Genomic DNA, 16,554 nt, shown 5'->3' with positions numbered 1-16,554 from the left:
CTCTCTCTCTCTCTCTCTCTCTCTCTTCTTTACCAGGAACATCTGTCCTTGTTCTCTGCCATGATGGTAAAATGTTACTGTCCAAAATCAGCTTCGCCACATCCTCTTTGCCAGTTCCCTATTTTCACAATTAAGTCTGAATAACAGAAAATATGGAGTGCAGATGGAAAGAAAATGGTGGATTGTGCAAAGGCAAGAGTCTAAGGCCAGCAGAGCTTTGAGGGATGACCACTGGGAAAGAGGAGCTAAAGGCCCAGGATCAACAGAAGGATAAGGTCCAGGCAGGATAGGGGTGCTACTGGGCTATGTCCAAGGACAACAACAGGTCATAAGCACAAATGAAAATGGAACACAAGGAACAAAGCTAATGTTAACAATCCCGTGGCCTGGTGGAAAAGCAACTCTCAGGAGACCAAACAGACAGTGAATTCAAGTGTCAAGAACAAAAGATGGCAGACACCCAGAGGGTCGGAGTGAACATTCAATGCCAGGTGTAAGAACTTCCCCGAAAAACTAAAGAAACCTTCATCCAACATCAACACATTGAGAACCCTGTCCCTCAATGCTGGCCTTTGAAAAAAACAAGTCTAGATGCTGAAAGGCTGATTCCTGGGTCAGAGCATGCCCAGATGAACAACCTGATCAGGACCTGGATGTCCAGGGTCAACAACACTTGACAGCTTGAAAGCCTGGTAGAAACTGAATTTGTCACCGCCTCCTCTTGGCTCCTTATATACACAGGGAAATCACTCCCATGGACAGAAAAGTTAATAATGAATGTCTTCGTTCCATGGCCTTCTTTTCCAGTCAGGGGGTTATTTGTTATAGGTAGAGGAAGTACAGATCTGTGTTTCGTAACCAACTCTTGGTTTCTTGGCCAGTATCACTGCCACATCCTGCATGGTTAGGTCCTGGAAACCTGGCTGGGACAACATGGGAATGAAGAAACAATGGCAGATGCGTGCACAGAAAAGCTGAGATCGGGTGGGCTGTGCTCACTCTGAGGAAGGGCACCTGCTATGCAAGCAGAAAATTGAGTGAGTTTATTATATACAGTACAAGAAAGAGGAATTGGATAGGCTGGGTGAGTTAGTTGGGGAACGCTCTCAGGTTGCAGTCATCCTGGAGGAGGAAGCAGAGGATGCTAGTTTTTGCACACACTGGTAAGTCATTTGTAAACACTCAAATTTGAACTGTAGGAAGGCATTCCCTTTCCTCTGAGACTTATCGGAGGAAGGGCCTGCCACTGTCGGGGGTAGGGGAGGATGACATGGCGGTACTCATGTCAACCAATGCAAATTTACTCAGCATCCATCCATTCTCCGTGTATCATTGAGCTTTGTTCTTACACTTGGCTGAAGAAGAACTCTAACGTGGACATCCAGAAAGGACTAGGGCTCCGGGAACATCGTTAAGAGCCAGACAACCAGGGGGAAAAGTGAAAGTGTCTTCTGGACTGGACAGGGATGCAGCACCCATGAGCTCTCGATAGTACAGCTACCAGAACAAGACCTTCAGAAGATCACACCAATCAGCGTGCCATTGTGGATGAAGGAAGAGATCTCAAGGCCGCACTGCTATGTCAGTAGGTGGCTGTAGATAGAGAGCTGGTTTTACTCAGGGGCAGCCCTCCAGATGATAGGTTGCCCATGCCCACGTGTGCTACCTGTGCCCTGGACTGCCTGCTGCCGACCCTACCTGTCCTTGGGGTGGGAGGTGAGGTGGCACGGAATCAACAACACAGACTCTGGGAGCAGGTGAGATTGCCGAAGCAAGCTCATCTGAACGCTGCTGCAAGTTCTTTTAATACCCTCCACCCGCACCCCATTGGTCCCAAGAAGGCATCTCTTCTAAACAGCAGTTCCCAATTGGCTGGCATTGTCTGTGGCAGCAATCCTTGGTCCTCGATTAGGTCCTCCTGCAGAAGATGCCTTTCTGGCTGCATGCCTCCTCCACCCCAGTGTTTACATCGCCAAACAGGTGTACAAATTAATTTTACTCGGTAGGGTGTGTGTGTGTGTGTGTGTGTGTGTGTGTGTGTGTGTGACTATTACAGAGGAAGATGACACGAATTTGAAAGTTCAGTGCTGGGGGATACTGGAGGAGCTCGTGCAGCGAAGGAGAGGTGGACATGATGAAAATCCTTTGTGCTCGTGTGTAAAATTCTAAAATAAATAATAAACTATTTTTAAAGGGAATTTTTTTTTTAAGCTCACTGTCTTTTAAGTCTAAACTAACAGAAATCAGTAGCTCCTCAGTCCACCCTTGTGAGTTAGCGTTCTCCACACATGGGTAGAGGAGGAACATGAACGTCCATGCTGCCACGTGGTAGATATTTGCACACCCAGAATTCATACATAGCAGCATCAGCCCCCAGAGTATTGGAATTTGAAGGTTGAATTTTCCTATATTTCCCTAATTACTTCCTAGGCAGACCATTTGTCTCCCAAGAGAGACTCTCCGAGATGGTAAAAGCAGAAACGTAAGTTTCTGCTCTCATCTTAGCAGAAAAAAATCTGGAAAGATCAGTCAGAGAACAGCCATTCACCCTTTTCCCTGATGCCAGGACCCACACCCTCCATTCCCTTTATCCTTACCCGTTGCCTTCTCTCCACCACCTCCCTGCTCCTTGAGGTATAAAATATTGAGAGATAGGAGAAATGCAAAGTGCAGCCAGGATCCCAAAGTTGAGACGTGCCCACTTCTACTCTGAAATACCTGCCTTTTCTTTCTCGGGATTCACACAGTTTATAACTCAGTATTGATGTCTGTATGTAACCTTGTAACATGAGTTTGTAACTTAGTATTTATTTATGTCTGTATGTAACCGTGTAACATGATTTTTCTCCTTAAGATTGGAGGCTCTCTGAGGGCAAGGAGGGAACAGGGGCTGTTTAATTACCTACCTGTGATATCCTAAAAGCAGCGTAAATCCTGGCCTATAATAGATGCTCATACACCTGCTGAGTGCATGGAAGCACGAATACAGTGCGCAGAAAGTGCTTCCTCGGGTCTCTGCATTCTTATTCAGCCAAATCCCTCTTCTGGCTCTTCCAGACGGCACAAGATCTACAAAGAACAATTCAACCTCACCTCCTTGGACCCCCCGCTGCAATTTCGACCAGAGGCCAGCTGGGTCCAGTTCCACTTGGGCATCAACAGCCACGGGCTGTACTCTAGATCCAGCCCTGTCGTCAGCAAGCTCCTCCATGACATGAGACACTTCCCCACCATCAGTGCTGGTGAGGTTCATGGGGTTAATCAGGAGGGACTGACTTTCTCCCAGAGGCTCGGGCTCCAGGAGCCAGTCAAGGGTTACCACCCATACATGATCATACAACGCTAATAGGCACATCGCATTCCTTTTGAAGACTGTGTAGCCTTGAGCTCATCACAGAGACCTAAGGACATGCTCTGTACTCTTTAAGGAAGGTGCTTATATACTGAGTGCTCCCATTGTACCAGGAGCTGTTTCCTTTTTTATGCCATTCTGACATAAATAGTACCACTACCATTTACAGTTGTAGATCGGCAAGCTGGGCAAAGCCAGGGCTGGAGCCAAGATTCAAACAGAGGTCTACTAACCTCGAATTTGTGTGTCCAAGCACCTATAACAGGACATGCAACATGGAAGGGTATTAGCAGAGACAAAGCTAGACCAAGAATGGCTGGAGTATATGGGATAGAAAGCATGGAGCCTGAGATGGAATAGGCAGAATAGTGTAACCCCTGAACTCTAAAACATAGCCGTCTGGGTACTCATGGCTATGATTCCCAAGCTGTATCAGTCCCTCCGCCTGTAGAGCTGGATCAGACGTGGAAGCTCATCTTTGGCCAGCTCTCTCGGGATCAAGAAATGTTCATTACTCTTCTTCTTCTTTGCAGATTACAGCCAGGATGAAAAAGCCTTGCTAGGGGCCTGTGACTGCTCACAGAGTAAGTTACATGACTTCCCCACCTCCAGCCAGCCTCCAACGGGCTCTCCCTGACCAACCTCAGAGAATATAACACTCCCTCCTCCCCTGCCCCCCACAGCCACCCACAGTCAAAGGCATCTTGGAATCTCTGGGGAACATCTTACTGGTCAACATGTGGTGCAGGGCTAAGTGTCACCAGCATCGTTAGGGAGCTTGTTAGAAGCACAGTGTCTCCGTCTCTGCTCCCATCTTCCCAATCAGAATCTGAATGTTGATAGAATCTCCGGTGACTGGAGTAGGATTTTAGATCCAAGCGGCAATTGTACAGGACAATGTTTCCTGATGCTGCATCTTACCCCTGGGAGCTTTAGAAAGTCTTGTGGCCTGGCCTCCTCCTCCAGACGTCTGGGCTCAACCACAGAGAAGGAGGCCCATGGCAACCTTTTTAAAATATCTCATGTGGTTCTCACGCAACCAAGGTTGAAACTTAACTGGGGTAAATGTCAGACAGAATGGAAAATCCAGAAGAAAAAGGTAACAGAGCTCCCCTCTGGGTGCTGCAAACTGGTTTCAGGTAGGTCTGAACAAGCGAAGCCTGGAAGTTGGCCCCAGCCCTGAGCGGTCACAGTTATTGACCTAGATTGCAGAGCATCATTTCTACATCCCCATGAGATGGCGCATCCTGTCATCCCAGGATGTGAGAAGGCTAAGCAGGAGGATCGTGAGTTCCAGGCCAAACTGGGCTACTTTAACAGGTCAAGGCCAACCACAACTACACACTAAGACCCTATCTCAAAGAATGAGGGAAGTAGGGAAGGGGAGGAGAGGGGAGAGGAAGGAAAGGAGAGGGAAAGGGGAAGAGGGGAGGAGAAGGAAGGGAAAGGGGAGGGGACGAGAAGGGGGGAAGGAAGGGGAAGGGAAGGGAAGAGAAGGGAAGGGAAGGGAAAGGAAGGGAAGGGGAGGGAAATTGGTACAGAAGAGAAATGAAAAGACACAGTGAGTAGGGGAGAGAGGAAGAGAGGCAATGGAAGAGAAGGGAAGACAAGAGGAGAAGGGAAGGGAGGGGAAGGGGATGGGAAGGGAGGAGAAGGGAAGGGGAGGAGAGGGGAGGGAAGGGGTGGGGAGGAGGAGGGAAGGGAAGGAGAGTGGGAGGGGAGGGGAGGGAAATGGGTACAGAAGAGAAATGAAAACACACGATGAGTAGGGGAGAGGGGAGGAGAGGCAATGGAAGGGAAGGGAAGAGGTTAAGGAGAAGCATACGCATCATAATAAATCTTCAAATTCACAAATTTTCAGATCCATAAATGACATTCTCAAAAATACCGTTTTAAAACAGGAAGCAAAAAAGTTCCTGGTTTTGATTCCCAGCACCACAAAGCAAAATAAGATAAAACCAAGAATTTTAAAAACCCTAGACCTAGCACTGGCCCAGACTCTCACATAGGGAGCCATGATGGACACTGAAGCTTTTAATATAGTGCAAACTTATGAGATCCCAATTGAAACCTAAGGCAGTGAGGCCCAGTCCCTTCAGGAAAGTAGTTTATGGGAAGTTTTCAGTGATGTCTACTTGGAGAACCCTGTGTTACCTGACCTTTTCCCAAACTGACAGAATAATTGTACTGGGCCCCTCTGAACACATGGGCCACAGCCTAACATGTGGGCTTTGCTGCTCGGTCTTTGGTGTCTTTTTAAGTAGCAGAAAAAGGCTTGGTTTCTGAGTGGCACCACAGCCCGCTGCTTAGATATCACCCTTTTACCCCTCACAGTTGTGAAACCCAGTGGGGTCCACCTGAAATTGGTTCTGAGGTTCTCGGACTTCGGTAAAGCCATGTTCAAACCCATGAGGTAAGTGAAGCCTTCCTCACCGGGACCCCTGGTGACAATCCTGAAGCTTTAACCGAAAGGTAGCAAAAGTGACCTAGTGTCCTCATACCCACCTGCCCCACACAGAGAACTCTTCTGGTGACAATAATAATAATTAAAAACAGTAACAGCTAATGTTTTAGTTAGGGTTTTATTATTTTTTTTGAACAGACACCATGACTGTGGAAACTCTTATCAAGGAAAAGATTTAACTGGGGGTGGCTTACAGTTTCAGAGATTTGGTCCATTATCATCATGGTCGGAAGCATGGTGGAAGGCTTGCAGACCTGGTGCAGGAGTAGCTGAGAGTTCTACATCTTGACCCACAGGCAGCAGAAGGAGACTGTGTTTCACACCAGACACAGCTTGAGCATAGGAGCCCTCAAAGCCCGCCTCCGAAATTACACACTTCCTCTAACAAGGCCACACCTCCTAATAGTGTCACTCCCTATGGGCCAAGCATTCACATACATGAGTCTGTGGGGCTCACACCTATTCAAACCAGCACAGCTACTCTCACTGTTGACTTGGTCCGTCAGTAGCATTGATGCTGCACACACTACATGAATTGTGGTTTTGGACATCATGACCCTCAGAAGCCGAGTGTTGATATAATGTCTACACTGAGGTGAAGACACCTGTAAAAAGCCAGCTTGCCCAAGACTCCACACAGTAAACAGCAGGCAGGCCCAAGAATCGCAGCAAGCAGCCAGACTGCTAAGCTGACTCTCCTACTAAAATGAATCCTCACCTGCATACAGGAATAACCATCACCCTCTTTTTGACATAACAGAGTTTACTTCCCATGACAATGCTTGCTTTGATTAAAAACCTAGACACTAACAAAGGCTGCTATAAAGTCAAGTATGCATTAACATTGGTTTATGTTTTATTCATAACAACAGCTGTCTTTGGATTTCAAGTACATGTATGTGGGTAGAATGATGGCTCTGTGTGTGTGTGTGTGTGTGTGTGTGTGTGTGTGTGTGTGTACTAACCTCCAGTGGTCTGAAGGCCACAAGTTTGGCTTTCTTGGAGTAGAGTGCAATGCCTTGGCCCTGGAGAATGTTCTTCTTGTGGATGACATGCATAGGAAAGAATGTCCCCACAAAGGGTTCCATTGCTCATATCACATGGTCCTCTAAAGTTTTCTGCCTTCCAGTGCTGTTTATTCATGTTAACTTAGAGCCACACTTTCCGGCTGACCGAGAAGAAACCTCCCGAATAGCCAGGTCACTGGGTGCAGTGGAGGCTAGAGACAAGAACACTATTGAGTTTCAGTCTCTGAACTAGGAACAAAAGCATCGCTTTAAGGACAAGTTTGGAGTAGAAGAGCTGCGAGCTGGATTCCCTTTGGAACTTTGAACGACTGCAATGTCTAAGTCCGGTTCTCTCAGAGTCCAGGGGGCTTGTTCTAGCTCCACTCCCCATGATCCCAAGGACCAAGCAACTTTCAGAACCCTTCAGATAAGGAGTTTTCTCCATTAGAAATGTAAAACCCAAGTTGTTTAAACATACAGCCATTCAGTGAAATGAAAGAAATATTTGAATATCGTCTGTTCATATTTGTTGATTCTTTTTAAATCTCATCACCCAACATATAAAACAATATATGAACTTAAAAATGTTCCCCATACACACATTTCACATATCAGCTGCCAAAAGTCCTTAACTCTGGTCCTTGTCATCCCTGTAGCAGGCTGAGTGTCAGGATTAGGACAAAAGAAAGTTCCGTCCTCGCCTCTCTTGTTGCCACCGATGTTTGGATCGCTCCATCAGGCCACATGGCCAGCACAGACGAAGTCCTCCTACAGTGTTAGATTTTACATAGCTGTAACCAAACAGCCAAAATAAGCAACTTAACGGAAGAAAGATTTGGTTTTTGGCCAGAGGTGTCAAAGGGCTCAGTCGTCTGTGGCAGAGAGGTCATGTTGGAGAAGAACAGTTCTTTTTTTTTTTTTTAAGATTTATTTATTTATTTTATGTATATGAGTAAGCAACACAATAAAGGACATGTATGTATACATACATACAACACGAAGTTTCATCTACAATTCTATAAAATTTAGTTCAAAAAATCAAGCCTAGTGTCATTTAAAATGTATTCCATTCTTTAAAAATAAAAAAAATATGTGGGCCTTCCCTTTGAGTAATTTAAAGTGAAAGGCATTTGTCCCTTTGCAGAAAGAACATAGATTTATCTTTGGAAAGTATGCATTCTAAACATGAAGGTGATATGTTTACATTTATTTCCTTGTTGTTTGTCTATGTGTTTGTCAGTCTCTTCAGACACACCAGAAGAGGACATCAGATCCCATTACAGATGGTTGTGAACCACCATGTGGTTGCTGGGAATTGAACTCAGGACCTCTGGAAGAGCAGTCAGTGCTCTTAACCGCTGAGCCATCTCTCCAGCCCCAAGGAGAGCAGTTCTTACCATAGTATCCAGGAGGCAGAGAAAACAACATATCAGATGGGATCAAGGCTCAGTGACTAACCCTGTCTTCTTCCTTTCGATGCCTCCACAAAATGCCCTCATAGTATGACCTACTCTAGAAAGGCTATACACACACCCAGAAGTGTTTTTGCTATCTTCCTAGGCTTTTCTCTATCTGACTCAGTTGCCAATGAAACTTATATAGCTACCACACAAGCTAATGAATCTGCCTCCATCAGATAAATTAATCTATAAAAGAAATTGAATGTAAAAACATTACTCTTCCTAAGGACGGTATCAGGAGGGGATCTCATCGTATAGCCAAACACAGAGAGCACTAAAGTCAACAAATTGAGTGTGTGTGTGTGTGTGGTGATGGCAGGTACTTTCACGTGTGTGTGTGTGTGTGTGTGTGTGTGTGTGTGTGTGTGTGTGTGAAGGCAAGAGGCCAGCCTTGTCTGTTGTTCCTTAGGTCCTATATGTTTATTCTTTTGTTCATTAGTTTGTTCTTTGAGATGGAGTCTCTCACTGGCCTAGAACTCACCAAGTAGGTGAGTGTCTCTTTGAATGTAGGTTCTGATTGAATGTCAGTCCTTCTGCTTTCAGACTGAGCTACCTCCCTGAGGCCATGTGCCTTTGTCTTATTTTTAAGAGACTGGGTTTTTCCACTCTTTGGCATCATCCTCCTAGTAAGGTCCATCAGTGGGGTTCTGGCCAGAGAGAGTTTAAAGTCATGAGTACCCATACAAGACTACCAGTAAGTCCAGCCATCTTAGGAACAAGGAAGCAAAGCAATACAGGACATGTACATATACATACATACGACACAAAGTTTCATCTACAATTCTATGAAATTTAGTTCAAAAATCAAGCATAGTGTCATTTAAAATGTATTCCCTTCTTTAAAAAACAACAACAACAACAAACATATGTGGGCCTTCCCTTTGAGTAATTTAAAGCGAAAGGCATTTGTCCCTTTGCAGAAAGAACATAGATTTATCTTCCAAAGATAAATCTATGCATTCTAAACATGAAGGTAATATGTTTACATTTATTTGTTTGTTGTTTGTCTGTTTATTTGAGACTGGTTGCAAATTCTACAGCACACACATGGAAGTCAAAAACAGTTCTTGGAACTCAGATCTTTCCTTCCACTGTGTGGAACCCAGGGACAGAACTCAGGTCATCAAGTTAGGTGGCAAGCACCTTTATTCACTGAGCCATCTCACTGTCTCCAAGGTGATATTTTAAGATGTAATATATATGACACACTGTATATGAGAGGTACACTCCTTAGTGCTCAAAATAGAAGAATCGATGGTGTCAAGTAAAAATAACCTTCCAATTTTATATCTATCGTAGCTCATATGAAAATCTGAGAGTGTGTGTTCTTATGGTAGAATGGGGACAGACAGTCAGCATCCAGCCACACCCTCAGCCCTGAATGTGATGGCTAGGCTAGACCTGGCTACATCTCTATAGTCTAAGTCTGTCCGACAGCCTCGCTGCAGGTTTTCTGGATTGGCCTGTGCTCTTCTGGCAAAGTGTGCCTTACTATTTTGGTTGTGGAAGCTGGATGTTTGTGTTGTTTTTTATGTTACTACCTCTGTTTACGACTTCCTTTGTTTATCCAGTCTTAGGAACAGGTCCACACTCTGGACTATAAAATTATTCGAAGGTCATCATCCTTCCCCATTTATTAGCATAATACTGAAGTCAGTGTGGAGGCCGGAAGTAGGCCCAGGATGCCCCAAGTAATTAGGAAACACTTTCCTAACACGGCACCATCCCCCTACTCTCACATCCCCCAGCAGGATGATGTTCTTCAAGAATCTATTAGCAATTTGAAAATGGAACTAGATCAATACCATCTATGTGGGCCTCCCTTAGGTCTCTGGCTGCGTCCATTTTCATGCCCCACCTGAGTTTCTAAGAGTTCTGTCTCCTGTATTTCTCCCACAGACCCATAACTTTCCAGTCCTTGTCTGCAATCATATTAAGTTTTGTCTATTGCCAGGTCTGGTCATGCCTCACCTTTTTTGCATGTGTGAGCATCTAGGTCCACTCCACCATCACTTCTAATAGCCCGCTCTCTCCTGTTGACACCTGCACAGGAACGCTTGGTTTTCTTCCCTTTGGTTTATGGGGCAAATCAGCCACTCTCCTGCAAAGCTCCATGCTCAGGAAACTTGGCACTGATAGTGCCTACAGAAAGCCTGCTTCTTCCTTCTTTGTATGTCTACTCCCCACTCAGGAAGGGAGAGGCCCATTCTTAATTTGTGGGTCCACCATCTACATCCACATGAAAGGCACCACACAGGCTCACTCCTAGGGCTCACCACTGAAGGTTGAGTCCAGGGCGTGACTCCTTTCTTCCTTCCAGACAGCAGCGAGAGGAGGAGACGCCCGAAGACTTCTTCTACTTCATAGATTTTCAGAGACACAATGCTGAAATTGCAGCTTTCCACCTGGACAGGTAGGTCTGCCCACCCCCAAAGATGGCACCAACTGCAAGGGCCAGTCCCCTGGGGAGAGGATGCTACCCAGACTTTTGGGGAGAACTCGGAGAGTGGCAGTATTCGCTCCTCTGGTATCTCATCTCTTCTACCTCAGTGTAGGGCCTTCAAGCCTAATATCTCCTTCCAACTCGATTAGGTTAAAAACACAAGGCTTCTTAATGTAATGAACAAGATGTGTATCTTTTTATTGTTTTATTAAGTTTTGTTATGTTTTGCTGAGGAATGTTATGAAGCCCAGTTTGACCTCTAACATATTCCATAGATGAGGCTAGATTTGAACTCCTAACCCTCCAGTCTCTATCTGCCAAATACTGGGATTCCAGGTATACATCAGTATGCCTGGAAAAACATGAATCAATTATAAGGAAACACTTGTTGGTCCAGACACAGGGCTTTTCTCCAGTCCTTGCCTATCCCTCACATCTGAACAAGGCTCCTTCTCTTCCAGGATTCTGGACTTCCGGCGGGTACCGCCAACCGTAGGGAGACTGGTGAATGTCACCAAGGAAATCCTAGAGGTCACCAAGAATGAGATCCTGCAGAGTGTTTTCTTTGTGTCTCCAGGTGGAGTATCAGCCAGAGCCATACTCTGGGTCTTAAGTCTGTGGTAAAGCATCATGTCAGCATGTGGTAGGTTCAGCAGTGGTCTGAGCTCTGACGTTAACGCATGCGTCATTGGGGTAGGAGGGTGCTGCCGTCCAAGCCCGGACGGGTCTACTTAAGCATCACATCGGATAAACGATGGGCTGTAAGGAGCTGTGTGAGATGATGGTCTCCCAGAAGCTGGGGATTACGCATCCAGCCTATCAAAGAGCATTCATCATAGGATAGGATGCTCTGAGACATTTGTAACTCTGTACCCAAAATGGACCCCTAGGCCCAACAGCCTTTTCCCAAGGTGGGAGTTTGAATTCCTCATCCTGTTCCTAAAGGGCTTCTCAGGGCAGAAGATAACCTGCCAGCCCCCACTTTACTTCTCTCTCCTCCCTCAACTTCCAGCTAACAACGTGTGCTTCTTCGCCAAGTGTCCGTACATGTGCAAGACTGAGTACGCTGTCTGCGGCAACCCACACCTGCTGGAAGGTTCCCTCTCCGCCTTCCTGCCGTCCCTCAACCTGGCCCCCAGACTGTCTGTGCCCAATCCCTGGATCCGTTCCTACTCCCTGTCAGGAAAAGAGGAGTGAGTTGGCTTCCTGACCACACCCCCATGCCCAGGACCCTGCAGTCCAGCTCTTCAGGGCGGTCGCACTAAACCCTCATACTGCCTCAGTCCTCTCAGTGACCCTAAGAGATTAGATGTTCATTCCCATTAGCTCATGTACTGGGTTGTAAGGCACTTATTCTATAACAAAGAACCACGGCGGGGGCGGGGAGGTTGAGGAGATGCTCAGTGGGTAGTGCTTGTCCTGTCAGCCTGAAGACCAGAGTTCAGATAGCCAAAACCCACTGACAGCCAGCCAGGCATGGTAGCCACCTATAATCTAAGCATGTGACAGACAGGGACACTGGGTCCCCTATTCGAGGAGGCTAGGACAGGTAAGACTAGTGGGAATTTGCAAGCCCTGGGTTCAGAAAAGACACTGCTTCACTAAATAGCGGGGAGGAATGGAGGAAGACACTAGACATCAACTTCAGGCCCTGCATACATGTGCACCTACACACACATGTGCACTTCACACACATGAAAGTGGATGCATATATACATGCGTACCACAGGTAACTCAAAAAAAAGCACACAAGAACTGAGGGAGTAAAACCTGGAGCAAGAGCCATTGGCTATATGCCCGTATATAAATATGCTATACACAGCATATTTAGCATAGTAGCCAGCCTGTGGGAGGTTCTGGGTGCTGTGGGAATATTGGAGGAGCAAGGACCAAGAGCGAGCAGGTGTGGCGCCAGCCTTCCCGCCACCTGCTCCGTGACCTCCCTCTAGCATGTGGTACCCCAGCCTCCCACTTAGCGTTCAGCGAAGTCAGAGGACTCTAAACCTTCCCATCCTCTGGAATCTGCAACCTCTCATTGCAGATGCCCTTACCCAGGGTCCTCCCAGAAGCAGGCAGCTAACTACCTGGCATCCCGAGATCACTAGGCCAGGGCAAGCTTGGGGAAGCAGGGATTTGTGAGTGCCCCCAACACCCTGGCATCTTGGCTTTTCCAGCCCCAGGACTTCTTCTCCCCCTCAGGTGGGAGCTCAACCCCCTTTACTGTGACACAGTAAAGCAGGTCTACCCGTACAACAGCAGCAACCGGCTTCTCAGCATCATCGACATGGCTGTCTTCGACTTCTTGATTGGTAGGTACCCAACTCAGGGCACCTGCCAGAACTGTACTCCACTCTTTGCCTAGGATTCCGCAAGACCTTCGCCAAAATTACAGCCTGGATCGGGAGGATTAGACAGCTCTGCATCTCCCATACGCTCACAGGAGTCCAAGGGAACAAACAACCGACATGCCCTGGTTTCTTAGAAGGGGGTGGGGAGGCGCCAGTTTCCGATAGGGGTTGCCACGGTTGAGGCAAATGTACCCGCCTGCCCTCAGACCCAAATGGGTATCAACATTTGAAGCCGGATGTTCCCTTCACTTGGTGAGAGGAAGCCAGGATGAAGGTGGGAAGTATGTTGCACTGGGACGGCCAAAGCAAGGCTGCAGCTCCACAAACCGGTAATTCTGTCCCCTGCTCCCACTGGGACCAGGGAAGGATGCTGCATGTTTGAGGCTGCCTGGGCCAAGAAAGCCCAACGCCGATGTGTACAGGAGGCTCAGTGGCGCAGTTCTGCTCCATGGGCTGCCAGGCTGAGGCTGGCGGCAAAGTAAAAAGCCTAGAAATGCTGTGATCCAAGCTCAGGGTCCTAAGTGTTGACTGGCTCCCGCTCCCAGGCCCCAGGTCAGGCTCTTCCGTAGCTGTGGCCTTCAGACCCTTGCTCTGATCTCTCCCCTCCGTTGCAGGAAACATGGACAGACACCATTATGAGATGTTCACCAAGTTTGGGGATGATGGGTACCTTATTCATCTTGACAATGCCAGAGGGTAAGCACTAACTGCTCACATCCCACTGGAGACCTCAGGAGGGCATACACTGCCTGGACATGTCTCCATCTGGCCCTATCTCCCACTAACCTTTGGGTGGCTTTTTCTGCCCTTTGCTAAGTGGCACAGATTCTCCATCGTGAGAGCATTCTCGTGTCCACCAGAGAACCTGGCTGAGACTCCTTGTATCTTTTCAGTAGACTTTCCTGATAGCAGAGCATGGCTTAGCCTCTGCGGGTGGCCTGTAGAGGCAGGGGGAGCTTCTGTGATCTGGCTGAGGGGGGCGCTGTTGAGAAGGCTGTCACAGTATCTAGCGCCTTATCCCACCGAATTCACAGAAGGGTTACCGCAGCGAGCATCCAGAATGAAGGGCTCTGTCTCCTCTCCTAGGTTCGGACGGCATTCCCAGGATGAACTCTCTATCCTCGCCCCTCTCGCTCAGTGTTGCATGTAAGTTTCTACCGCGTGAGTAACCGAGAACACTCTGGTCTAGGATACAGAACAATGTAAGCTGCCTAGCTTCCCACACTGCAGCTACCGGCTTTCCCTAAGTGATGTCTTCCTCATCCTTTACCAGAAAACGAGTTAAGATCTGATCCTTTAAAGTCACCAACTTTAATCTTTAACCCACTTGGATAATCACCCACTTTTACGGATATCAGTGCTCTTTGATATTACAAATGAGTCCTTCGCTTTCCCTATGTAAGGTCTTAAATATCACTATTTCATCACCATCTAAGCAAAACCCTGACTGAAGTCTGGTAAAACTGGGTCATTCTGAAATTCTGGCCCCTTCTCTAAAGGACACCTAACCTACTTCTGTATCTCTGGCACTTATACCAGGCTTGTGGCACTAGGTCCCTCTTAGCTATCGCTAATTATAAAGACGTGATTGAGACCTGAGAGAACCATCGCATTTGTCCCTTTGGTACATGAGTGGTCCGAACTCCTTGGGTTCAAGTCTCTCTCTGGACTGGATGAGCAGTAGCTGCTTGTATCAGAAAATCAGACAATTAGGCTGCTTGCGTGAGGTTTTAAAGAAATCCAAATCCTAAAGTCAAAATGGATCTAGCCCCTTGCCATCCTGTGGTTTTAGTATCTGACACAGGAGACGCATTATGACGTTGGCATGTGGAGGCTGGATTTTCAGACAACAGACAGGTTCATTCACCTACTGGAAATTTCTTGTCAGCTTTAAATCTTTAAAAACAACAAACCTTAGGGGTCTCTCTCTCTCTCTCTCACACACACACACACATACACACACACACACACACACACACACACACACACACACGAGAGACAGAGAGACAGTGATGGGGGGGTCAATTGGACAAAGGCTGTTACCCATCATTAATTCCTTTTCCACATGGCTTTCAGTGAAATGAGTTTGCCTAGAAATAAGACCTCCAAGAATACCAGCTGCTAAGAGCTGTTTGTGGGGAGCTAGCAATCGCAAGCGGAGTTACCTCCCTCAATTTGCTGATCTGGCCCCACTGGCTTTGTCTTGTCAGGATTAAAAAGAAAACACTCTTGCACCTTCGGCTGCTGGCTCAGGCCGACTACAGGCTCAGCGACGTGATGCGGGAGTCACTGCTAGATGACCAGCTCGCCCCTGTCCTCACAGAACCCCACCTCCTGGCCCTGGACCGCAGACTCCAGATCATCCTTAAGACAGTGGAGGACTGCATAGAGGCCCACGGCGAGCCGAGTGTCATAGCTGATGGACCAACACAACATTCAGCTCCAGACTCTGGCCAGGCTAATCTGACAAGCTAATGGCAACAGCGCACGTAGGACTTCAGAACACACAACTGGAGCCGGCACTGCATGCTGGTTTGTAGGCTCCTGCTGCCCCATTCTAGCCTGGGGTGCTGGAGGCCGAGTTACAAGCTCAGGGAGGAGGCAGGAATGCTTTGTGAAAAGCAGTCGGGATCCACCAACCTCATCTTTACCCTGGGTGGAAGTCACTGCTTTTCCAGTGCACTGGCTGGAGCTCGCTCTTCCCAACGAGCTCCGGCTCCATCAAGACTGCAGACTATCTTCTGAGCACACTGTGAAACCTGGATCTGGGCCAGGCTTGGAAGGTTTGGAAGCTCTGTTCCCAGGAGCGGTTTTTACTCTACCATGTCAAATAAAGGGACATCAAGTGGATAACTGGCTTTCTCCAAGTCCTTACTGTATATGCTGGTACAGTAAACCACCTGGCCCATGTTAAAAAAAAAAATCTTGAGACATAAAATCTGTAAATCTCAGGTTGATGAAAAAGAAAAAAGGGTCACTTTTTTGACTGACATTCTATTCCTTCACACTATCTGAATACAAACAATCCTGACCAGGTCACCCCTCAAAAATCCTAACTAAAGGTGAATTTGCTCAGTAAGGGGACACTTCAATCTGAAGAGTATTATCAGCTTAGGAACTGGTTCACACAGTAGGTAGAGTATTTGCCTCTCAGGTTCAACCCTCAGCCAGGCATAGTGGCAATTCCTGGAATGCCAGCACTTAAAAGACATTCTTAGCTACACAGTGAATTCAAGGCTAGCCTGGGATGCATGAAGAGGAAACACCATGTATGTCAAACCTAAGAGCCAGACACAAGAAGGGGAAGCTGGCGGCAGGTTCGGGTTACATGGCTTCATCAGATCAGATCACTTTATCTTCTGATAAAAGTCAGAGGATCCAAAAGTATGGAGGGAAGAAAAAGCATCAGTCACTACAAGGGACAAATCAAGAACCAGAAATGTCACTCAGACTCCTGCATATGCCCAAGGACAGACAGGT

General features: G+C 47.2%; 1 protein-coding gene across 1 annotated transcript in view; it reads left to right on the top strand.

Annotated features, from left to right (window-relative positions):
* The window catches only part of Fam20a (FAM20A golgi associated secretory pathway pseudokinase), a 50,884-nt gene extending 34,960 nt beyond the window's left edge, over positions 1-15,924 (top strand). The window contains exons 2-11 of the mRNA XM_028761259.1: positions 3,058-3,242; positions 3,886-3,936; positions 5,687-5,765; positions 10,604-10,696; positions 11,188-11,303; positions 11,739-11,919; positions 12,926-13,035; positions 13,689-13,770; positions 14,161-14,220; positions 15,285-15,924. Of these exons, the coding sequence (XP_028617092.1) occupies positions 3,058-3,242; positions 3,886-3,936; positions 5,687-5,765; positions 10,604-10,696; positions 11,188-11,303; positions 11,739-11,919; positions 12,926-13,035; positions 13,689-13,770; positions 14,161-14,220; positions 15,285-15,549 (1,222 nt within the window). The 3' untranslated portion in view covers positions 15,550-15,924. The remainder of the gene's footprint in view (positions 1-3,057; positions 3,243-3,885; positions 3,937-5,686; positions 5,766-10,603; positions 10,697-11,187; positions 11,304-11,738; positions 11,920-12,925; positions 13,036-13,688; positions 13,771-14,160; positions 14,221-15,284) is intronic.
* Positions 15,925-16,554: the final 630 nt, after the last annotated feature.

This window comes from Grammomys surdaster, unplaced genomic scaffold, assembly GCF_004785775.1.
Source record: "Grammomys surdaster isolate TR1022 unplaced genomic scaffold, NIH_TR_1.0 126906, whole genome shotgun sequence".
Classification (NCBI taxonomy): Eukaryota; Metazoa; Chordata; class Mammalia; order Rodentia; family Muridae; genus Grammomys; species Grammomys surdaster.
Note: the sequence above shows the minus strand (reverse complement) of the source record. Positions and strands in the feature narration are given on the sequence as shown.